At 48.5% G+C, this 23,271-nt stretch overlaps 1 protein-coding gene and 1 non-coding gene across 3 annotated transcripts in view; both read left to right on the forward strand.

Annotated features, from left to right (window-relative positions):
• DAGLB (diacylglycerol lipase beta) overlaps positions 1–23,271 on the forward strand; it is a 40,606-nt gene that overhangs the window by 10,735 nt on the left and 6,600 nt on the right. Inside the window, exons 3-11 of one of the 2 annotated variants that reach the window (XM_003934243.4) lie at positions 4,967–5,138; positions 6,739–6,997; positions 9,381–9,503; positions 10,817–10,944; positions 12,173–12,299; positions 13,452–13,535; positions 17,017–17,094; positions 21,333–21,413; positions 21,496–21,623. In XM_003934243.4, coding sequence (XP_003934292.3) covers positions 4,967–5,138; positions 6,739–6,997; positions 9,381–9,503; positions 10,817–10,944; positions 12,173–12,299; positions 13,452–13,535; positions 17,017–17,094; positions 21,333–21,413; positions 21,496–21,623 — 1,180 coding nt within the window. The remainder of the gene's footprint in view (positions 1–4,966; positions 5,139–6,738; positions 6,998–9,380; positions 9,504–10,816; positions 10,945–12,172; positions 12,300–13,451; positions 13,536–17,016; positions 17,095–21,332; positions 21,414–21,495; positions 21,624–23,271) is intronic. The other variant, XM_003934244.4, reaches the window with a different exon arrangement.
• On the forward strand, positions 22,145–22,280 carry LOC120360470 (U4 spliceosomal RNA). Its single transcript, XR_005576960.1, has one exon. It is a non-coding gene; the product is annotated as a U4 spliceosomal RNA (small nuclear RNA).

Genomic DNA, 23,271 nt, shown 5'->3' on the forward strand with positions numbered 1-23,271 from the left:
TTCACCATGTTGGCTGGGCTCTTCTCAAACTCCTGAGCTCAGGCAGTCCACCTACTTCGGCCTCCCAAAGTTCTGGGATTACAGGTGTGAGCCACCACACCCAGCCAGAAATTTTTTCAGGGCAGGCAAAACTATGTAAAGGAGATTTTCTGAGTAGCAGCAGCAGCAGCAGCAGCAGCAGCAGCAGCAGCAGCAGCAGCAGCAGCAGCAGCAGCAGCATCTTTTTAAAAAAATAATCAGAGATGAGGTCTCTCTGTGTTGCCCAGGCTGGTCTTGAACTCCTGGGTTCAAGCAGTCCTTCCGCTTCAGACTTCTAATGTGCTGGGATCAGTATCTTATTTTCTGGATCCTTATTCAGAGCAACTCCATCTCTTGATTCCTTGTCTGTGGATTTCATCAGCAGTTGTCATCACAGTTGGAGTTCCAGGAAGGTCCAGGTGCTGCTGACATTATGATATATCTGTTTTTAGAATCCCAGCCCTCCAGGGAGCAGTGTATATGCAAATACTGTTTCCTGTTTCTCTGGGGTGTTTGGCTATTGTTATAACAAGCTCCAAATATAGGATTGTGTTTTTTGTTTTGTTTTGTTTTTACCATACCTGCACCCTTTCTCCCTCAGAGAGGTTACTGTTACAATTATTTAACTTATGAAATTTTGTCTTTGTGCCAAAAATGAGGCTGTTAGTGCCTAATATTTTAAAATGTAACTATTTAAATCATTCTAACAGAAGATAATTTTTAGAATTTAAAAGCTATTTCCTAGCCAGGTGCGGTGACTCACAACTGTAATCTCTCAACCTTTGGGAGGTTGAGGCAGGCAGATCACCTCCAGTCAGGAGTTTGAGACCAGCCTGGCGAACATGGTGAAACTTCATCTCTACTAAAAATACAAAAATTAGCCAGACATGGTGGAACACACCAGTAGTCCCAGCTACTCAGGAGGCTGAGTCAGGAGAATCACTCGAACCTCGGAGGTGGAGGTTGCAGTGAGTCAAGATTGTACCACTGCACTCCATACTGGGCAACAGAGTGAGATGCCACCTCAAAAAAAAAAAAAAAAAAGGAAAAAAAAAAAAGCTATTTCCTTACCAAGTCTTTCATTAAATCTTAGATTTTTTTCAGTCATTGTTTTTGTTTTAATTATGTGGGTTTTGATTTTTTGTTTTGTTCTTCACTTTGGTTTTTTGAGAGAGATTTTTGCTCTTGTCACCCAGGCTGGAGTACAGTGGTGGAATCCACTGCAGTTCCAAACTCCTGGCCTTGATCCTCCCATTTCAACCTTCCAAAGTGCTGTGATTACAGGCATGAGCCACCACGCCTGGCCCATCTGGCATTTTTATATTACCTAGATCAGTGTTTATTATAACTTCCCAAAGGGAGAGAGTCTAGGTTTTACATTAAGAATTAAAACACGCCGGGTGCGGTGGCTCAAGCCTGTAATCCCAGCACTTTGGGAGGCCGAGGCGGGTGGATCACGAGGTCAAGAGATCGAGACCATCCTGGTCAGCATGATGAAACCCCGTCTCTACTAAAAATACAAAAAAATTAGCTGGGCGTGGTGGCGCGTGCCTGTAATCCCAGCTACTCGGGAGGCTGAGGCAGGAGAATTGCCTGAACCCAGGAGGCGGAGGTTGCGGTGAGCCGAGATCACGCCATTGCACTCCAGCCTGGGTAACAAGAGTGAAACTCTGTCTCAAAAAAAAAAAAAAAAAAAAGAATTAAAACACACAGGCCAGACGGGGTGGCTCATGCCTGTAATCCTAGCATTTTGGAAGGCCGAGGTGGGCAGATCATGAGGTCAGGAGTTCAAGACCAGCCTGGCCAACATGGTGAATCCCTGTCTCTACTAAAAATAAGAAAAAAAATGGGCTGGTGTGGTGGCTCACACCTGTAGTCCCAGCACTTTGAGAGGCCGAGGTGGGCGGGTCACAAGGTCAAGAGATCGAGACCATCCTGGCCAACAGATCGAGACCATCCTGGCCAACATGGTGAAACCCTGTCTCTACTAAAAATATAAAAATTAGGCCGGGCACGGTGGCTCAAGCCTGTAATCCCAGCACTTTGGGAGGCCAAGGCGGGTGGATCACGAGGTCAAGAGATCGAGACCATCCCGGTCAACATAGTGAAACCCCGTCTCTACTAAAAATACAAAAAATTAGCTGGGCATGGTGGCACGTGCCTGTAATCCCAGCTACTCAGGAGGCTGAGGCAGGAGAATTGCCTGAACCCAGGAGGCGGAGGTTGCGGTGAGCCGAGATGGCGCCATTGCACTCCAGACTGGGCAACAAGAGCGAAACTCTGTCTCAAAAAAAAAAAAAAAAATATATATATATATATAAATTAGCTGGGCGTGGTGGCATGCGCCTGTAGTCCCAGCTACTCGGGAGGCTGAGGCAGGAGAATTGCTTGAACCCAGGAGGCAGAGGTTGCAGTGAGCCGAGATGGTGCCACTGCACTCCAGCTTGGAGCTTGGCAGCAGAGCAACACTCTGTCTCCAAAAAGTATATATATATATATATAAATTAGCCAGGTGTGGTACTACATGCCTGTAATCCCATCTACTCAGAGGGCAGAGGTTGCAGTGAGCTGAAATCGTGCTGCTGCACTCCAGTGGGACTCTATCTCAGAATAAAAGTGAAACTACACAGAACTCAGAACTCTATAGGTACTTAAATATTTGTCTTACAAATATAGTAAAAATGTCAGGTCTAAGTGTTAGACATTTTCAAGTGGCCTCACACAACAGAATTGTTTACTTCCCAAAAATGAAGACCATGGGGACAAATAGCACATGTCATACAGACCTGGATTGTATCTTAGAAAGTAGTCTGGGCCTGGTGGCTCACACTTGTAATCTCAGCGCTTTGGAAGGCCGAGGTGGAGGATTGCTTGAGGCCAGGAATTTGAGACCAGCCTGGGCAACACACAAAGACCCTTTCTCTACAAAAAAATGAACAGTTAGCTGGGTGTTGTTAGGAAAACACCAGGGGTTCAATCTGGGGCCTGTAGCTCGCCCCACAGAAAGCCAGTCACTGAGTATTTCCAAAGAAGGCTTCAATCTGGTGCTACAGCCACTGAGAAGGGAGCTTGGTCTCAAATCCATCTCCCTACTATAAACAGAAAACGGATTCAGAACCAGGGCAGGGCAAAGAGGCATTTTTTGGTGATCTGGTGAGTTTCAGTTTTTGATACTTCCTGAAAGTCCTTTCCTGAGAAAGGAACTCAGGTTTAAAAAAAAAAAAGAAGTTTCAAGCTTACCAGAAGAGTCCATTTCTATGTTTATCCAAAAACAACTGTCAGGTCATGGTAGCTCACACCTGTAATCCCAGAACTTTGGGAGGCCAAGACAGGCAGATCACTTGGGATCAGGAGTTCAAGACCAGCCTGGCCAACATGATGAAACCCTGTCTCTACAAAAAATACAAAAGTAGCCGGGTATAATGCCTCTGATCCCAGCTACTCGGGAGGCTGAGGCAGAAGAATCGCTTGTACCTGTGAGGCAGAGGTTGTGGTGAGCTGAGATCACGCCACTGCAGTCCAGCCTGGGTGACAGAGTGAGGCTTCATCTCAGAAAAACACAAAAATTAACAACAACAACAAAACAACTGTATATGGGACTGTTAGGTCTATTTCCTGGTGGTGGTGTGCACCGCTAGTTCCAGCTACCAGGGAGGGTGAGCCTAAGAGGTTGAGGCTGCAGTGAGCTGTGATGATGCCACCAGACTGCAGCCTGGGCAATAGAGTGAGACCCTGTCTCCAAAAGAAGATAGCTATTAATTTCTCTGAGCTTCAGTTTTCTCATACGTAAAATGAGATAATGACTAATCCAGTTGTTGTGGGGATTAATGAAGAACAGGCATGAAGTGTTTTAGGTTGGTGTCTAGAACAATGTAGGTCTCAAAGGGATGTGCGGCTTATTTTCTGGCTGTTAGAACTTGGGTGACCATATATCCCTGTTTGCCTGGGACAGTTCTGTTTTGTGGCTGTTGTCCCAGCATAATAATAATAATAATAATAATTAATATAATTATTATTATTTTGAGAAGGAGCCTTACTCTGTCACCCAGGCTAGAGTGCAGTGGCACGATCTCAGCTCACTGCAACCTCTGTGTCCCGGATTCAAGTGATTTTCCTGCCTCAGCCTCCCTTGCAAGTAGCTGGGATTACAAGCGCCCACCACCATGCCTCACTAATTTTTGTGTTTTTAGTAGAGATGAGGTTTCATCCTGTTGGCCAGGCTGGTCGCAAACTCCTGACCTCAGGTGATCCACCTGCCTTGGCCTCCTCCCAAAGTGCTGGGACTATAGGTTTGAGCCACTGCGCCCAGCCCCAGCTTAATTATTAATAGTCTCCTTTTTTGCTCTCAGATGTATAGCAGTTTGGCAACGATTATATCGTCACCCAAGTTAGAACCCAGGAGTGTTTTTTTTTTTTTTTTTTTCGAGTCGGAGTTTCGCTCTTGTTACCCAGGCAATGGCGCGGTCTTGGCTCACCGCAACCTCTGCCTCCTGAGTTCAAACAATTCTCCTGCCTCAGCCTCCCGAATAGCTGGGACGACAGGTGTGCGCCACCACGCCCAGCTAATTTTTGTATTTTTAGTAAAGACGGGGTTTCACCATGTTGACCAGGATGGTTTCCATCTCGACCTCGGGATCCACCTGCCTCAGACTCCCAAAGTGCTGGGATTACAGGCGTGAGCCACCCTACCTGGCCTAACCCAGGAGTGTTTTTAATCCCTGGTAAATCTTCTAAAGGAGCCTGAGACTTTCTGTCATGTTTCCCATCCTCACTTTGTCACTTGCTGTCTAACTTAGGTACTGATTACCAATCACAAGTCGGAAAAGTCAGGAGGCAGGTGTGTGAACAGTACAGATGTATGCTCTGCAAAAACTGCATTTTTACAGAAAGGAAGCTCTTCATCTCTGAGGAAGCAACCAAGCAGGCTGAATGTTTTTTTGTATTTCAGGAACAATTTGTAACCCTGGACCTCGGAAGTCTATGTCTAAGCTGCTTTACATCCGGCTGGCACTTTTTTTTCCAGAGATGGTCTGGGCCTCTCTGGGGGCCGCCTGGGTGGCAGACGGTGTTCAGTGCGACAGGACAGTTGTGAACGGCATCATTGCAACCGTCGTGGTCAGGTGAGGTCTCCCTTCTTCTCTTTTAGTTTCAGTGCATTTGAGACGTAGGGGAACAAACCCTTGTAACATGACAGAGAGCCTGGCATTCCTCGAGCTTCCTGAAATAGTTAGAAATTGGAGTTACTTTCTGAGTAACTCATGAAAATTTAGAGACACTTGTTTATTCATGAAATATAACTCATCTTTCATTATGCATTTATTGATGTATATTTCTTTCCTTACTGCTTCTCTCCTTTCTACATTCCTTTCTCTTTTTTTTTCTTAAAGTATTTTATTCCTAACCCTTCTCTTACAAGTATTCAGAAGAAAACCGAAGACCAAAACAAGATCAAAAACTAAAACTAAAGGTATAAGAAGAGATATGGTGTCCAGAAGTGGGACAGGGAATAATATCTAGAACCATAAGGTTTTCGTGTTTTCTAGGCTAAAAATCTTGGAGATGATCCAGTTCTGCCCCCTCAACACCCTCTGTTATAAATAAGGAATTAGACCTGGCCTGTTGCCGCGTTTCCTAAGTCACACCGCCAGGAGGCAGCAGAGCCCATTTGGAAGGGACAACTCCCTGGTGGCAGGTGCTCCCAAATACAGCGGCTTGCAGCGTGGAAATATTTAAACATAGATGAAAGGTATATCAGATTACCCTGTGATAAGGAAATTCTTTTGCTTTCATGAGAAGAGCCCTGAGGCTCCAAAGGGGAACGAGTGCCTACTACTTCCGGGCCCAGGCTGCAACTCTGCCCTATTCCTTTTACAGCGTTTCCTTTTAGGGCTGTAATCTTTCTAGGGCCTGGGTTAACCATTGATTCATAAGGAACTTACTTTCTTTTTCTTTTTCTTTTTCTTTTTTTTTTTTGTTTGTTTTTTGTTTTTTTGTTTTGTTTTTTTTTTTGAGACGGAGTTTTGCTCTTGTTACCCAGGCTGGAGTGCAATGGCGCGATCTCGGCTCACCGCAACCTCCGCCTCCTGGGTTCAGGCAATTCTCCTGCCTCAGCCTCCTGAGTAGCTGGGATTACAGGCAAGCACCACCATGCCCAGCTAATTTTTTGTATTTTTAGTAGAGACGGGGTTTCACCATGTTGACCAGGATGGTCTTGATCTCTCGACCTCGTGAGCCACTGCGCCCGGCTTTTTTTTCTTTTTGAGGTGGAGTCTTGCTCTGTCGTCCAGGCTGGAGTGCAGTGGCACCATCTTGGCTAACTACAGCCTCTGACTCCCAGGTTCAAGTGATTCTCCTTTCCTCACCCACCTGAGTAGGTGGGATTACAGGCACATGCCACCATGCCCAATTAATTTTTGTATTTTTAATAGAGATGGGGTTTCACCATGTTAGCCAGGATGGTCTCAATCTCCTGACCTTGTGATTACCCACCTCAGCCTCCCAAAGTTCTGGGATTACAGGCACGAGCCACGATGCCCAGCCTCATAAGGAACTTTCTAGAAGAAAGTTGCTCGCCTCAGGCAGGTTCTGGGAGAGCTGCATCTTGCTTGGTAACAGGATATTCCGTGGTAGAGACTCAGAAACTGAGCCCAGAGGAGGGACCTCTGACGCCTGTGCCTGGGGCCCGCAGTCACCGAGCCTTTTCCTCTCTCTGTTTTGCAGTTGGATCATCATCGCTGCCACGGTGGTTTCCATTGTCATTGTCTTTGACCCTCTTGGGGGGAAAATGGCTCCATATTCCTCTGCTGGCCCCAGCCACCTGGATAGTCATGATTCAAGCCAGTTACTTAATGGCCTCAAGACAGCAGCTACAAGCGTGTGGGAAACCAGAATCAAGCTCTTGTGCTGTTGCATTGGAAAAGACGACCATACTCGGGTTGCTTTTTCGAGTACGGCAGAGCTTTTCTCAACCTACTTTTCAGTAAGCCAAGGGGATCTGGTTTGGTCTCTTTCTTCTGTTTCAGTGAATGCTTCTGATAGAGCCGGTCCCTCTGTTCCCATAAAACAGCGTTTGAGAACCTGGCATCTTTTGGTGTGTGGGGGGTGGCAGGAGACACTCTGTCTGTGACGAGCCCTCCAGGGAGCAGTTAACTTCAAGGGCCATGCCTTCTCAGACCCTGTCTCCCAGTAGGGGATGTCTTTGTATTGACACCTACTCACTGCCCTGTCAAGATGCTGTATTAGTCTGTAAGGAACTAAATAACGGAAGCTGTATACTTTGAGAAGAATCAGCAGTGAGTACTGAGCAGATACTAAGCACAGGCAGTGGCATGAATTCAAGGGTGGAATCAGATCATGACTTCTTTTTTTTTTTTTTGAGACAAAGTCTTGCTCTGTGCAGTGGCGCAATCTCAGCTCACTGCAACCTCTGCCTCCTGGGTTCAAGCAATTCTTCTGTCTCAGCCTCCCGAGTAACTGGGACCACAGGCACGTGCCACCACGCCTGGCTAATTTTTGTATTTTTAGTAGAGACGAGGTTTCACCATGGCCAGGATTGTCTCGATCTCTTGACCTCGTGATCCACCCACCTCAGTCTCCCAAAGTGCTAGGATTATAGGCATGAGCCACCACGCCTGGCCTCAGATCATGACTTCTTACCACTTTGTATCATGATGGAAATGATCAGTGATCCTACTTTTGGAAGACAGTTTGAATAGATGATTGCAGCTCAGGAGGGATCATCATTCTAGAGCCATTTCTTTAGTGATTTGAAAATGCTTGGTTTTTCTTTCACATGCAGTGTGTGATCTTTCTATATGACAGTCTCTGATAAATGCTGTTACGTTCCGTAGTGAGACAAGGTAAGGGAGGAAGAGATTTCTGGACATCCTGAACACCTGCCATTCTCTCTGCCCACCTCTGCACTATCTGACTTTGCACCATCTAGGGCTGGTCCCGGAGCCTGACACCAAGCCATAGCAGCAGCCTTCGTAGAGAGAAGAGGGAAGTGTGTCCCCTAAGTACCTTAAGGAATGCTTCAACCTAGTCTTAAGATATTTGGAAAAGGGAAGAACAGAAGCTGGCTATTTCTGGAGGATGTTGTAATCTGTATCATAGGCAGAACTGATGGCTCTGGGCCGAGTGGCCAGTACATTGTCCTTCCTTTTTTTTTTTTTTGTTTTGAGATGGAGTCTTGCTCTGTCACCAGGCTGAAGTGCAGTGGCATGATCTCGGCTCACTGCAACCTCTGCCTCCTGGGTTCAAGTGGTTATCCTGCCTCAGCCTCCTAGTAGCTGGGACTACAGGTGCGTGCTACCATGCGCAGCTAGTTTTTTGTATTTTTAGTAGAGATGGAGTTTCACAATGTTGGCCAGGATGGTCTCCATCTCTCAACCTCGAGATCTGCCCACCTTGGCCTCCCAAAGTGCTGGGATTATGGGTGTGAGCCACCATGCCCAGCCTTTTTTTTAGATATAAATTTTCTTTAAGCATTCCATCGCCTGGATAAGGTTTGTTTGTTTGTTTTTTTTTTGAGATGGAGTCCCACTCTGTCACCCAGGCTGGTACAAGCAATTCTCCTGACTTAGCCTCCCAAGCAGCTGGGACTACAGGCGCCCACAGCCCTGCCTGGTAATTTTTGTATTTAGAGACAGTTTCACCACATTGGCCAGGCTGGTCTCAAATTGCTGACCTCAGGTGATCTGCCTGCCTTGGGCTCCCAAAGTGCTGGGGTTACAGGCGTGAGCCACTGCGCCCAGCCAGTATGTTGTCCTTTCTTACAGGCTGCAAGTCCTTTCTTACAGGTAATTGGGGATTCCTGACTCCTCCGTTTCCTAGAGAAAAAGAGTACATCAGGCCCAAGAAGACTAACTGTCTGTTGCTTTCCTAGCTTGGGGTCCTTTTTGAGGCTTGCCATACCCCACGAGTATGAGTTTAGTCTCATAAATCTCTACCATTCACTGTGTTTCAGCAAAACCTTCAGAATCTTAAGAAATGAGAGTATAAATTTGGGCTAAAATGGTGCATTGCTACAACAGATAATTTATCCATTGAATTCTTCACTTTACAAAATATTTGAAGTAGATTAAAAATAGCTGAGTCAGTTGAAGTGAAATTTTAAGACAGATGAACAGCATTTTTATGTTCTCCAGTGGACTTGTCTGAGGGCTTGTCTGATGTGACAGTATATTAAGGTCACAGAGAGAAGCAGTCCTGCAAGGAGAACGCTTTGTAAGATACCTGTGTGCCTGGAAATGCCTCTGTGTGTGCGAGTGTGCCTATGAACTATAGAAGACTGGATGTCAGGGAACCCGGGGGCGGTGCCTGCTGAGCTTCAGGACAGGCCATTGTGGTTTCCCACCCAGGACACAGATCTGGTGCCCAGCGACATTGCGGCAGGCCTCACCCTGCTTCATCAGCAACAGGACAATATCAGGAACAGCCAGGAGCCTGCCGAGGTGGTCAGCAACGCCCCAGGGAGCGTGCAGGTGAGCCTGGCTTCCATGGATTGTCCATTTCTGACACTTAGACCTCTTGGTGAGTCTTCAAAATCATATAGCTAATCTATAGCAATTACCTCCTCCCTTCCTCCCTCCCCTCCCCTTTTTTTTCTTTTACTTATTTGTTTTGAGACGGAGTTTTGCTCTTACTGCCCAGGCTAGAGTGCAGTGGCACAATCTCAGCTCACTGCAAACTCCACCTCCTGGGTTCAAGTGATTCTCCTGCCTCAGCCTCCTGAGTAGCTGGGATTGGTGCCTGCCACCACGCTCAGCTAATTTTTTGTGTTTTTAGTAGAGACGGGGTTTTGCCATATTGGCCAGGCTGGTCTTGAACTCCTGACCTCTGGTGATCCGCCTGCCTCGGCCTCCCAAAGTGCTGGGATTACAGGAGTGAGCCACCACACCTGGCCTGACTCCTCATTTTATAGGAATGCAGCAAGCACGGTGGAAGTTAACAATAAAAAACACTCTAATGACTTCTCTGGTGTCTTGCTGAAATGAGGTGGTGCTTCCTATCTAGATGCCTCAAACTAGTACATTTCCATACTGCTGCCACACACGAGCTGCCAAGAACTGGGTGTCTTAACATGGAGCAGCAAAATACCATCGACATGCAATTTTCTTTCTCAAAAACATAAAAATCTATAGCAGGAAAACTATCATCAAGCAAAGCTGAACTGTTTCTGCCTCCCAGCCCCAGAGAAGAAAGCAAACACAGCCAGGGAGAATCACAGGTCCCATCCCAGGTGGAATTGTTCTCATATGTAGAATCGAACAGCAAATTTTCTAAAACACAAGGCTTTAAATATAGGATGGATGTGGCTAGATGCAGTGACTTATGCCTGTAATCCCAGCACTTTGGGAGGCTGAGGCAGGTGGATCACCTGAGGACAGGAGATCAATACCAGCCTGGCCAACATGGTGAAGCCCATCTCTCTACTAAAAATACAAAAATTAGCTGGGCATGGTGGTGTGTACCTGTAATCCCAGCTACCTGGGAGACTGAGGCAAGAGAATTGCTTGAACTCAAGAGACAGAGGTTGCAGTGAGCTGAGATTGTGCCACTGCACTCCAGCCTGGACGACAGTAAGACTCTATCTCAAAAAAAAAAAAAAAAAAAAATGAGGGATCCATCTCAATCCGTATTTAAGGAACAGTTTTGGCTGTGGAAGTGTGAGAGTTCTATTCAGTGAAGGAGCAGGAAGAGTCAGGAATTTGAGTTCAGGTTTCAGGTCTCAGTATGTGGCTCCTCTGCATCATGATTCCCTTAATAAACAGGAGTTTTTATCCTTCTTTTCTAGGAAGCTGATCTGGATGCAGAATTAGAAAACTGCCATCATTATATGCAGTTTGCAGCAGCGGCCTACGGGTGGCCTCTCTACATCTACAGAAACCCCCTTACGGGGCTGTGCAAGATTGGTGGTGACTGGTAGGTTGGCACAGTCTGAGCCTCCACAGCCATATTTCCCTTAAAAAAAAAAAAAGGCTTTCTATTTTGAGATATTTCAAAAACTTCCAAGAACAGTACAAAGAAGTCCCATGTATCCTTTACCTAGAGCCACCAGCTGTGACTCATCTGGTCACATGGGCTGTATCACTCTGTCTATATTTATATATATTTTTTTCTCTAGACCATTTTATTTTATTTTTCTCTTTTTGAGACAGAGTCTTACTCTTGCTGCCCAGGCTGGAGTACAGTGGCGCAATCTCAGCTCACTGCAACCTCCGCCTCCCTGGTTCAAGCAATTCCCCTGCCTCAGCCTCCCAAGTAGCTGGGACTACAGGCATGCGCCACCACGCCCAGCTAATTTTTGTATTTTTAGTAGAGACAGGGTTGAACCATCTTGGCCAGGCTGGTCTTGAACTCCTGACCTTCTGATCCACCTGCCTCGGCCTCCCAAAGTGCTAGTATTACAGGTGTGAGCCACAGCACCTGGCCTCTCTTTTTGTTTTTGAAAGTAGAGCACAGTACTCAAAGGTTACCTACATAATTTCTTTTCTTATTTGCTTTCTCCAGAGTTGGCTGTGCTGTTCATTTGAATGGGTTTGGTTTACCTACTTCTTGGCATTCAGTTTTAGGGACTTGCCCATTCTTGTTGATTAATTTTTTGAATATGGAAAGCATTAACGTGAAGCCAGAAGTCAGAACCCTACCTAAGAAGTGTACACAGAGAAGTATTATCTTTAATAAGCCATTTCAGGACCAGCACAGTGGCTCATGCCTGTCATCTCAGCAGTTTGGGAGGCCAAGGTGGGCAGATCACCTGAGGTCGGGAGTTCAAGACCACCCTGGCCAACATGGCAAAACCCTGTCTCTACTAAAAATACAAAAATTAGCCAGGCGTGGTGGTGCTAGCCTGTAATCCCAGCTACTCAGGAGGCTGAGGCAGGAGAATCGCTTGAACCCAGGAGGCAAAGGTTGCAGTGAGCTGAGATTGCACCACTGCATTCCAGCCTGGGTGACAGAATGAGACTCAAACAATATATAAATAAAGTAAATTAAATTTTAAAAAGCCATTCCGTGTCAGTGAGGCTAAGTCCTGAGAATTGTCCGCTCTGGTCCTCGTGTCTTCTGGGAAAATGTGGCAATGAGGATGGACATTCTTTGCTAAGTGGCTCTGCTCGGCGCAGTAACGTTTTTGCCCTCCTTTTTTTAGTTGCAGAAGCAGAACAACAGACTATGACTTGGTCGGGGGTGATCAGCTCAACTGCCATTTCGGCTCCATCCTGCAGACGACAGGGCTGCAGTACAGGGACTTCATCCACATCAGCTTTCATGATAAGGTCTGTACACCATAGGCAGCGGCTCTTCACTGCTTTTGGGTCCTTGAGTCCTTAGAGATTCTGATGGAAATTACGAATTCTTCTTCCTGTAATTCATAGACACGCAAACACACTCCTAAGTTCTGTGTACCATTTCAGAGGGTCCAGAGACCCCGGTGAAGCCACACAGATGCACTGGTGCAGGTATAGAACCCAGGTTTAATGTGAGCTAGAAAAGTCTTCAGGAGAGATAACATGCTGCGTTTCTTACCTCGCCCTTCTACTGAGGAGCAGGGAAGTTTCTCAGTATTAATCCTGCGTGGTCTTCTGGGGTTCATATCCTTGTCCTGGGTCATGAGCTCCATCAATAGTGTAGCACAGTGGGTCTGGCACTCTGCAGGGGGACTCAGCCAGCTTGGGCGAAGCTGCAAAAGCCAGCTGTGTCTGCCTGCAGTGCTGTGTGCTCAGCGCCGCCCAGTGTCTCTCCAGGTGATTTTCATACACACTAGTCGGAGGCCTGCTGCTGCAGACCACTGGCTCTCACACTTTGCTGCCCGATAGAATCTCTTGGGGAGCTTTTAAAACTGCTGAAGTCCAGGCCGCACCCTGGATCAGTTAAATCTGAATTCTGGAGAGGTTGGAGAGAGGCTAAGAAAACATAGATCCAGCTGGGCATGGTGGCTGACGCCTGCAATCCCAGGACTTTGGGAGGCCGCAGCCGGCAGATCACGAGGTCAGGAAATTGAGACCAGCCTAGCTAACACGGTGAAACCCCATCTCTACTAAAAACACAAAATTAGCCGGGCGTGGTGGCGCACGCCTGTAATTCCATCTACTCAGGAGGCTGAGGCAGGAGGACTGCTTGAACCCAGGAGGCGGAGGTTGCGGTGAGCCGAGATCAGGCCATTGTACTCCAGCCTGGGTGACAAAGCAGGACTCCATCTCAAAAAAGAGAAAACAAAGATCCCTTTTGACGTAGAGTGGCGTGGTTGATGAAGACCAGTCCTCAAGAGAGTGGGTCCCACTGTGTAGTCAGGGTGTGGAGAGAGGCGGCATTTCCCTCCTCTCTGCCCAGGAACAGGCTGTCATTGCCATCTCTGCAGGGCTCTGACTTTGTATGCTGGGTGTGTGTGTTCAGTGTTTAGGCCTCATGCTTGTTTTTTACTGCTGCAGGTTTACGAGCTCCCGTTTCTAGTGGCTCTGGATCACAGGAAAGAATCTGTCGTAGTCGCTGTGAGGGGAACCATGTCTATGCAGGTAACTTTGGAGCCTCACCTTCCGGCCCTGGGAGTGGGGGCAGGGGCGGGAGCACGCAGATGCTCGACTGGGGAAAACCATCAGTAACCGCATGAGACACAGGGGAAAATGCCCAGGACAGAAAATGAGGATGTGAGCCCGGGTTGGGAAATACTCCCTCTGCAAAAAGAGATGAAGCTGTTTCCTCTTCTCTGAGAACTGTCAGCAGCAGAGCAGCCAGCAGGTTGGCCTCCCTGCCACAGGAGCTCCAAGAGGGCACCTGCTTGGCCCCCTCCTGCCTAACTTCCTGAGACCTGCCCAAACAGGCCCCACACCCAGGAGGCCCTCCCCTCGAAGAATTCCTGCACCAGAGACAGTGGCAGTGAGTCAATGAGTCAGTCTTTTTTTTTTTTTCTTTTGATGCATTTATCTTTTACTTTGTTTTTTTTTTTTGTTTTTTTTTTTGAGATGGAGTCTTGCTCTGTCACCTAAGCTGGAGTACAGTGGTACAATCTCGGCTCACTGCAACCTCTGCCTCCTGGGTTCAAGCGATTCTCCTGCCTCAGCCTCCCGAGTAGCTGGGATTATAGGCATGTGCCAACACGCCCGATTGATTTTTGTATTTTCAGTAGAGACGAGGTTTCACCATGTTAGCCAGGGTGGTCTTGATCTCCTGACCTCGTGATCTGCCCACCTCGGCCTCCCAAAGTGCTGGGATTACAGGCGTGAGCTGCCATGCCTGGCCATTGAGTCAGTTTTGCTGCCGAGAGTCATGCCCCTGCCCACCAGCCTCGCTGCAGGCTCTGCGTCCGGGTCCTCACAGGCTGCCATGACCTGTCCTTCTCCAGGTGCAGCAAGGACTGCCTGGATCCATCCCCAGCCCGGTGGTCCCTCTTCTGTCTCCCTCAGCCTGGACTCTTATGCCCCTTGGCAATTCCAGGCAACATTTTCCTTGTAGAAGCTTTTTTCTGTCCATTCTGGTTTCCTCTTGGCCACTCCTCAGTCTCACTACCCATTCTTCTCTGCTGACCCAGAAAATGTGTTGAGACTCCAGAGTCTGTGCCCTCCACCCTCTTCTAACTGGCTCTGGGGCTCTGGGGCAACCCCCACCCGCCGGGTCCAGGGCCAGACCCTGAATTTGCATCTTCAGGAGCCGTCTGGGTCTCCCCGGAGGCACCAGAGAAGCCACACTCGCCACAGGGCTGCCCCTCCTGGGGGTGCTCTGTTCACATCAGCTCTGCCAGTGTCCCCCTGTTGCCCATTTAAGAAGCAGTGGTGCCTGTAATCCCAGCACTTTGGGAGGCCAAGGCAGGGGGATCATGAGGTCAGGAGATCGAGACCATCCTGGCCAACATGGTGAAACCCTGTATCTGTTGAAAGTACAAACATTAGCTGGGCGTGATGGTGCGTGCCTGTAATCCCAGCTACTTGGGAGGTTGCGGCAGGAGAATCGCTTGAACCCAGGAGTCGGAGGTTGCAGTGAGCTGAGATCGTGCCACTGCACTCCAGCCTGGGTGATAGAGCAAGACTCCATATCAAAAACAAAAAACAACCAGTAGCGTTGTCTGTGGTTTCTCTGCACTCGCTTTGCTGTTTGTGGAGTTCCTGCCCCAGCCTATGTGGCCATCTGCACTTCCAGTGCCATGGCCCCGCTTCTGGCCTCAGTCCTCCAGCTTCCTATCTCTGTCCCTGTCCAGTGTCTTATCTCCCCAGCCTGATTCTTTGTTTCTGAGGCAAGGGTCTGTTCTGTTGCCCAGGCTGGAGTACAGTGGTACAATCAGCTCACTGAAGCCTCCACCTCCTGGGCTAAAGCGATCCTCCTGCCTCACCCTCTCCCAAGTAGCTGGGACTACAGGCATGTGCCACTACATCTGGCTAATTTTTTATATTTTTTAGAGACAAGATCTCACTGTGTTGCCCAGGCTGGTGTCGAACTCCTGGGCTGAAGCCATCCACTCACCTCATGCCCCGTCCATTATCCTGTCCATAGAATACTCACTCTGGAACACGGGTCGGATCTTACCATCCTGCTCAGAAACCTCCAGTGGCTTCCCATTGCCTTTATTTATTTTTAAATATTCTTTTTTAAATTTCGACTTTCATTTTAGATTTAGAGGCTACATGTGCAGGTTTGTGCCTGGGTATACCGCGTGATGCTGAGGTTTGGGATACAATTGATCCCGCCTCCCAGGTACTGAGCGTAGCACCCAACGATTAGGTTTCCAGCCCTTCCCCGTCACTCCTTTAATAGCCCACTGTCCTTTGTTCCCCTCTTTATACCCATGAATACCCAGTGTTGAGCTCCCACTTCAACACCAGACCAGGCAGTGTTTGGTTTTCTATGTCTGTGTTAATTTGCTGAGGACACGGCCCCCATCTTCCATCTGCTGCTGCAGAAGACATAATTTGTTGCTTTTCTATGGCTGCGCCCACTGCCTTTAACATAAAGTTTATGTGTTTCTTTGTTTTTGTTTGCTTGAGGCAGAGTCTTGCTCTGTCACCCATGCTGAGTGCAGTGGTGTGATCTCAGCACACTGCAGCCTCCGCCTCCCTGGTTCAAATTATTCTCATGCCTCAGCCTCCTGAGTAGCTGGGACTACAGGTGCTCAGCCCACCACCATACCCAGCTAATTTTTTTTTTTTTTTTTTTTTTTTTAGTAGAGTCAGTTTTACCACATTCACCAGGATGGTCTCAATCTCCTGACCTCATGATCTGCCTGCCTCAGTCTCACAAAGTTCTGGGATTGCAGGTGTGAGCCACTGTGCCTGGCCTAAAGTTTATGTTTTTTATCACAGCTCTGGGTGCTTTACCCAGCAGCCTTCCTGGTGCCCACTCCGCAGCCTGGATGCCCATGCCGGGGCCCTCCAGCCCAGCAGCACAACTGTGGACATTTTCAGATAGAGCTGGTGTGGAGCTGCAGCCCAGGGTCGCAGCCAGCAGTTCCCGCTGTCCCTGTGGGGAGGACGCCGCCTCGCCTCTCTGCTTCCACATTAGCCTCTTCCTTTGGGTCTGGCTCTGGCATCACCTCCTCCAGGGAGCCACCCTTGCCCCTGGGCTGTGCCCTGTCCTCTGAGTTAGCACCACCTGGCCTTTGCTACGGCACTAGTCCAGGCCTCCTTCTCTCCACGGTTTCAGCTGTTATGGGGGCCCCTGAGGACAGGAACCAGGCTTTGTTCAAAACCCTGGTACAGGCTCTGTGCCGTGTGGTCCTTAGAATATGTGTGTGTGATGGGGAAGGTGCAGGGCATGTCTTAGGTACACTCCGTGGTCCCCTCCACCCTTCAGGCCTGGCGCAGAGCTGGCCGTGCCATTAGGATCCTCAGGAGCCACTGCTGGGTTTCCCTCCTGAGTTCAGGCCTTGAAGGTTCAGTCCCAGAACTGAACTAGGAGATGGTGACATCCCCACCATCCTCCACAGGAGTGTTAGGAGCAGGGACCACCCGTCATTCTCCCACCCTGCTCATCGCAGGCTGACGGCGCTTCTGCGACTCCCTTTTCCAGGACATCCTTACAGACCTGTCGGCGGAGAGCGAGGTGCTGGACGTGGAGTGTGAGGTACAAGACCGCCTGGCACACAAGGTATTAGCCTGGGGTCGTGCATCTTTCTTGCTAATGCTGACTGTGCAGCAGATGGGCCAGGGACCGTACAGAGCCTGCCCCACCCGTTCCTCCTACCCTGATTCTCATAGCAGCCCTAGGAAGCTGTGGGGTTTTGTTCTTTCAAAACCTGTTCAGAGACAGTGAGTACCTTCCTAAAGTCACTGGAGTAAGGAGCAGGTTGGGTATTTGAGCCCAGCTCTGCAGCTTTTCCTTCTCCGTGTGTTTTTAGACAGGTGGTCTCCCTGTATTGCGCAGGCTGGTCTTGAACTCCTGGGCTCAAGTAATCCTCCCACCTCAGCCTCCCAAAGTGTTGGGATTACGGGCATCAGCCACCATGCCCAGCCTCCTCTCAGTTAATTCAGGAAGTATATTCTCATGGTGAAGAAAAGCTTCAGCACAGCCCAGAGCAGCAGGGTGAGCAGCAGGCCCTCAGGAGGCAGCCCCACACCACTGGCACTCTGCCGGGTCACTTCTCACGTTCTCTGCAGATGTCACGGTGCCAAGTTCACAGTTTCACTCTGTGCTAGGGGCGTGAGGCTGTCTCAACTCCTCCCAAAGGGTGAAAAACCCCTGCCCAGAGTAGAGGTATGGGGTTTCCTAGTTTGGGATTTTTTTGTAACTGTGGTGAGATATTGCTGACATATGTTGGTCAGTTTCATTGTTGGCTAGTTGTTAGTGTGCAGTTCTGGGGCGTTCGGTGCCTTCATGGTGCTGTGTGTGCACGTCCACTCCCAGCACCCCCAACATAAGCTTGGAACCCATTACACCCACTTCCCCTGACCCTTCCACGGCCTCTGGGAATCTCTTTTCTACTTTATCTCCACAAGCTGTCTCTTTTGGAAACATCATAGACATGGAATCGTACAGATTTGTTCTTTTGTCAGTAGCTTTTTTTTTTTTTGAGACAGAGTCTTGCTCTGTCACCAGGCTGGAGTGCAGTGGTGTGATCTCGGCTCACCACAACCTTTGACTCCTGGATTCAAGCAGTTAGCCTCCTAAGTAGCTGGGATTACAGGCGTAAACCACCACACCTGGCTAATTTTTGTATTTTTAGTAGAGACGGGGTTTCACCATGTAGGCCAGGATGATCTCTGTTGACTTCGTGATCCACCCGCCTTGGCCTCCCAAAGCGCTGGGATGACAGGCGGGAGCCGCCACGCCCTTCCATCACTGGCCTATTTCGTTGGGCATAATGTCCTCGAGGTTCATTCATATTGTTGCATATTCAGACTTTCATTCCCCTCCCCCACTTTTTTTTACCCCCCTGAGACAGGGTCTCACTTTGTCACCCAGGCTGGAACACAGTGGTACAATCACAGCTCACTGCAGCCTTGACTTCCCTGGGCTCAAGAGAGTCTCCCCTCTCAGCCCCTCAAGTAGCTGGGACTACAGACATGTACCACCATGCCTGGCTAATTTTGTATTTTTTGTAGAGATAGGGTTTCACCATGTTGCCCAGGCTGGTCTCGAACTCCTGAGCCCAAACAATCCTGCCTCAGCCTCTCAAAGTGCTGAGATTACAGACGTGAGCCACCACGCGTGGCTGATTTTTTTCTTATTTTGTAGAGATGGGGTCTCACTATGTTGCCCAGACTGGTCTTAAACTCCTGTGCCCAAACAGTCCTCCAGCCTCATTCTCCCAAAATGCTGGGATTACAGGCATGAGCCACCGTGCCAGGCCCTTTGCCGTCTTTTTTGTACTTCATTTCACAAAAGACTCCAGTTTGACTGTTACTGGGTGTGTGTGAAGAAATGAGGAACTATAAGCCTTAGTACAGAGATGCCCCAGAAATCGGTCAGGGGCTGGGGGCTTGGCCTTGGTGGATCTGCTAAGGCTTTACATGACCACAAGCTGAGGCCCCCACCCCCGGCCTGAGTGGCAGCTGAGGCATCCTGTGCTGTGCTCATATTTTAGCAACAGTTTGTCCCTTGGGTCGGGAAGGCTGCCGCTCAGGGCCTGTCCTCTGCTCTTGGCTTCATTTGTGCCAAGTCGAGCTGAGTTTTGGCTCTGATGCTGTCCATGGTAATTGGACTCCAAACCTGTGCAGCCGAAAAAGGCCTTGGCGTTTGGTTGTTGGATGCGTGTGCCAACGAGGCTCACCAGCAGCAGCTTAGTCCACGTCCTGCTGGGCTCTGCCTGCCCAGCGCTGGCCACAGGGTGGGTGCCCAGCGAGTGTCGCCTGGAGTTGACTGCATCCTGCTACTGCAGGAGAGAGAAAGGGCATCTAGGGTTTGTCAAGAAGTGCCATCCAGGCTGGGTGTGGTGGCTCACGCATGTAATCCCAGCACTTTGGGAGGCCAAGGTAGGTGGTTCACTTGAGGTCAGGAGTTTAAGACTAGCTTGGCTAACATGGTGAAACCTCGTCTCTGCTAAAAATACAAAAATTAGCCGGGCGTTGTGGTAGCCACCTGTAATCCCAGCTACTTGGGAGGTTGAGGCAGGAGAATCACTTGAACCCCAGACTGTATCTCAAAAAAAAAAAAAAAAATGCTGTCCATTTTAAAATTTTTCTTGCATGATGACCACGTTCAGCATTCTACTTGCTGAATTATTTATCTCTTAGAAACTTGCATTTCTAATAGAGATGATCAAAAACAGTCTCCCATCTTCTGTGGGATTTCCTCCACCCCATCCTGTTAGAATAGAAGCTGCAGGGGCCAGGCCCTCTTTTCTCAGGGCCCAGCACAGGAGTCACTGTGAGGAAGCACTCTGAAGACAGTTTTGATTGACAGGGTCGTTTCCCTGGAATTGCTTTTCTTTTTTAAAAAATTTTTGAGGGCTTAACTGCATATAGGAATGGTTTCATTTTTTTTTTCTTATTTATTATTTTTATTGTGATTATTTTTCAGAAACAGAGTCTCACTGTGCCACCCAGGCTGGAGTCCAGTGGTTCAACCGTAGTTCACTGTAACCTTGAACTCCTGGGCACAAGTGATTCTCCTGCCTCAGCCTCCCAAAGTGTTGGGATTACAGGCATGAGCCACCACATCCAGCCAACTGGTTAATTTTCAAGAAGCCTGTTTCAGAGGACAAATGTGTATGTTAGAACATTTGCAGGGCTCGGTGGCTCATGCCTGTAATCCTAACACTTAGGGAGGCCAAGGTGGGCAGATCACGAGGTCAGGAGTTTGAGACCAGCCTGATGGTGAAACTCCATTTCTACTAAAAATACAAAAAATTAGCTGGGCGTGGTGATGCAAACCTGTCGTCCCAGCTACTTAGGAAGCTGAGTTAGGAGAATTGTTTGAGCCCAGGAGGCAGAGGTTGCAGTGAGCCGAGATAGTGCCATTGCACTCCAGTCTCGGTGACAGAGCAAGACTTCATCTTGAGAAAAACAAAAGAAAATTTAAAATTTTATTTATTTTTTGAAGCTAAACCCAAACCTGACCACCCTAAAACTCACTTCTGATGGTCTAGTTTTACCTTTGTAGGAGCAGCGGATGCTTATCCGTGTCTTTGATTTGGAACTTTATGGATTTTGTTGTTGTTTTAGAGAAATAGGGTTTTGCTATGTTGCACAGGCTGGTCTCAACCTCCTGGGCTCAAGTGATCCTCCTGCCTCAGCCTCCCAAATAGTTAGAATTGCAGATGTGAGCCACTTTGTCCAGCTCTAGAACTTTGTTTAAATGTCATTTTAAAAGCCTAAATCTGACCAGCCATAAGGACTTGCCTGAAGTAAACTGTGATATGTTCACACAGCACAAAACTGTGTAGATACAGAAAAAGCTGTTTTTTCTTGAGGCAGGGTCTTGCTTTGTTGCCCAGTGGTGCAATCATAACTCACTGCAGCCTCAACTTTCTGGGCTCAAGTGATCCACCCACCTCAGCCTCCCGAATAGCTGGGACTACAGGCACTCGCCACCCAGCCTGGTTGTGTTGTTGTTTTTTTTAGTAGAGACAGGATCCAGGCTAGTCTTACATTTTTATTTTTTGTAGAGACGATATTGCCCAGGCTTGTCTCAGACTCCTAGGCTCAAGTGATCCTCCTGCCTTGGCCCCTCAAAGTGCTGGGATTATAGGCGTGAGCCACTGCATCTGGCACCTGCTTCATGCCAAGCCCTATACAAGGTGCTGGGAGCACAGCCATGAACAACGGACATGGCAGCGGATCCTGGAAAGACTCACATATCAGTGCACAGCGTCATCCCATTGTGAGTCTCCACTGGGCCTGCCTTGTCTGAGGATTCACGGCCACCCTCTTTGTCTGTGTTTTTAGGGTATTTCGCAAGCTGCCAGATACGTTTACCGACGACTCATCCATGATGGGATTTTGAGCCAAGCCTTCAGCGTTGCTCCTGTGAGATCTTAATGTTTCTTTCCTTGTCCTCTTGGGAGCTGTTGCTTTTCCCCTTTACCTCATTCTGCTGTCTGTCCTCCAGGACTACCGGCTGGTCATCGTGGGCCACAGTCTCGGGGGCGGGGCAGCCGCCCTGCTGGCCACCATGCTCAGAGCCGCCTACCCGCAGGTCAGGTGCTACGCCTTCGCCCCACCCCGGGGGCTGTGGAGGTGAGCCTTTGTTTTCCTACTCCAGCAGCTTGCTACTTACAAGTCATGTGGTCAAGACTCATCTTTTATTCATCATTTAGTTACAATTTCTCATCCACAAGAAAGGTTTGTGGTTTTTGTTTTGTTTTTGAGACAGAGTCTCGCTCTGTCATGGAGGCTGGAGTGCCATGGTGCGATCCCAGCTCACTACAACCTCCGCCTCCCGAGTTTAGGCGATTCTCCTGCCTCAACCTCCTGAGTAGCTGGGATTACAAGTACCCACCACCACACCTGGCTAATTTTTATATTTTTAGTAGAGGAGGGGTTTCACCATGTTGCTCAGGCTGGTCTTGAACTCCTGACCTCAAGTGATCCGCTGACCTTGGCCTCCCAAAGTGCTGGGATTTACAAGCTTGAGCCACCACGCCCAGCTGAGGTGTGTGTTTTGAAGTACTGTTTCACTGAAGAAAGTCTGTATAGCCTTTCTTAGACCTGTGTGACCATACCTTTAACTTCCTAAATGATATAATTCTAAGAGTCTTAGCTTTGCACGGTGGCAGTATCGTAGCCAATGAGGTTTATCCAAGGCGCAGTTATTGCTAATTGAAAACTTTTCCCAATACGCCACCACAACGACTTGAAATATAGCCGGTAATTTTTTGACAGTCTCTACGGCGACTGAAAAAAAGAAGAGTCTTTTTTTTAAAAGACTTTATTTTTTAGAGCAGTTTTAGGTTGACAGCAAAACTGAGCAGAAGGTTGTAGGGCTTTCTCATACCCTCCCTCCCCACAAGCATGCACAGCCTCCCCCATTCACACACCCCTAGCGGAGGGGGCAGCTTGCCGACATCCATGTGCCTTGTAGGCGACTGCCCAGAGCCACAGTGTGCTGAGCTTGGACACATGCATAATGGTCATGTTGAAAGACATTTTTGAGTTTGAAAAGTACATTTTTATTTTCCTGATTCAGCACACTGACTGTTCTGTGTAACCTGTTGCCTTTATTATAAAGGAAAATTATACCACAATTTAAAATGAAATAAAGGCCAGGTGTGGTGGCTTACACCTGTAATCCCAGTCCTTTGTGAGGTTGAGGTAGAGGATCACTTGAACCCAGAAGTTTGAGACCAGCCTGGGCAACATAGCAAGACCACCCCGTCTCTGAAAAAAAATTTTTAATGTGAAATAACATAGGCCAGGCATGGTGGCTCGCACCTGTAATTCCAGCCCTTTGGGAGGCCAGGAGGAAGGACCATATGAGGCCAGAAACACAAGACCAAACCTGGCAACATAGCAAGACCCAGTCTCTACAAAAAACTTGTTTTTTGAGACAGTCTCACTCTGTTTCCCAGGCTAGAGTGCAGTGGCGCTATCTCAGCTCACTACAACCTCCACCTCTGAGTTCAAGCAATTCTCCTGCTTCAGCCATCCAGGTAGCTGAGATTATAGGCCCGTGCCACGACGCCTGGCTAGTTTTTGTATTTTTAGCAGAGATGCGTTTTCACTGTGTTGGCCAGGATGGTCTCAAGCTCCTGAGCTCAAATGATCTGTCCGCCTTGGCCTCCCAAAGTGCTGGGATTACAGGCGTGAGCCACTGTGCCTGGCTCCATCTCTACACAAAATTTTAAAAATTACCTGAGCACAGCGGCACACAGGCCTGTAGTCTCAC

Source organism: Saimiri boliviensis, chromosome 20, assembly GCF_048565385.1.
Source record: "Saimiri boliviensis isolate mSaiBol1 chromosome 20, mSaiBol1.pri, whole genome shotgun sequence".
Classification (NCBI taxonomy): Eukaryota; Metazoa; Chordata; class Mammalia; order Primates; family Cebidae; genus Saimiri; species Saimiri boliviensis.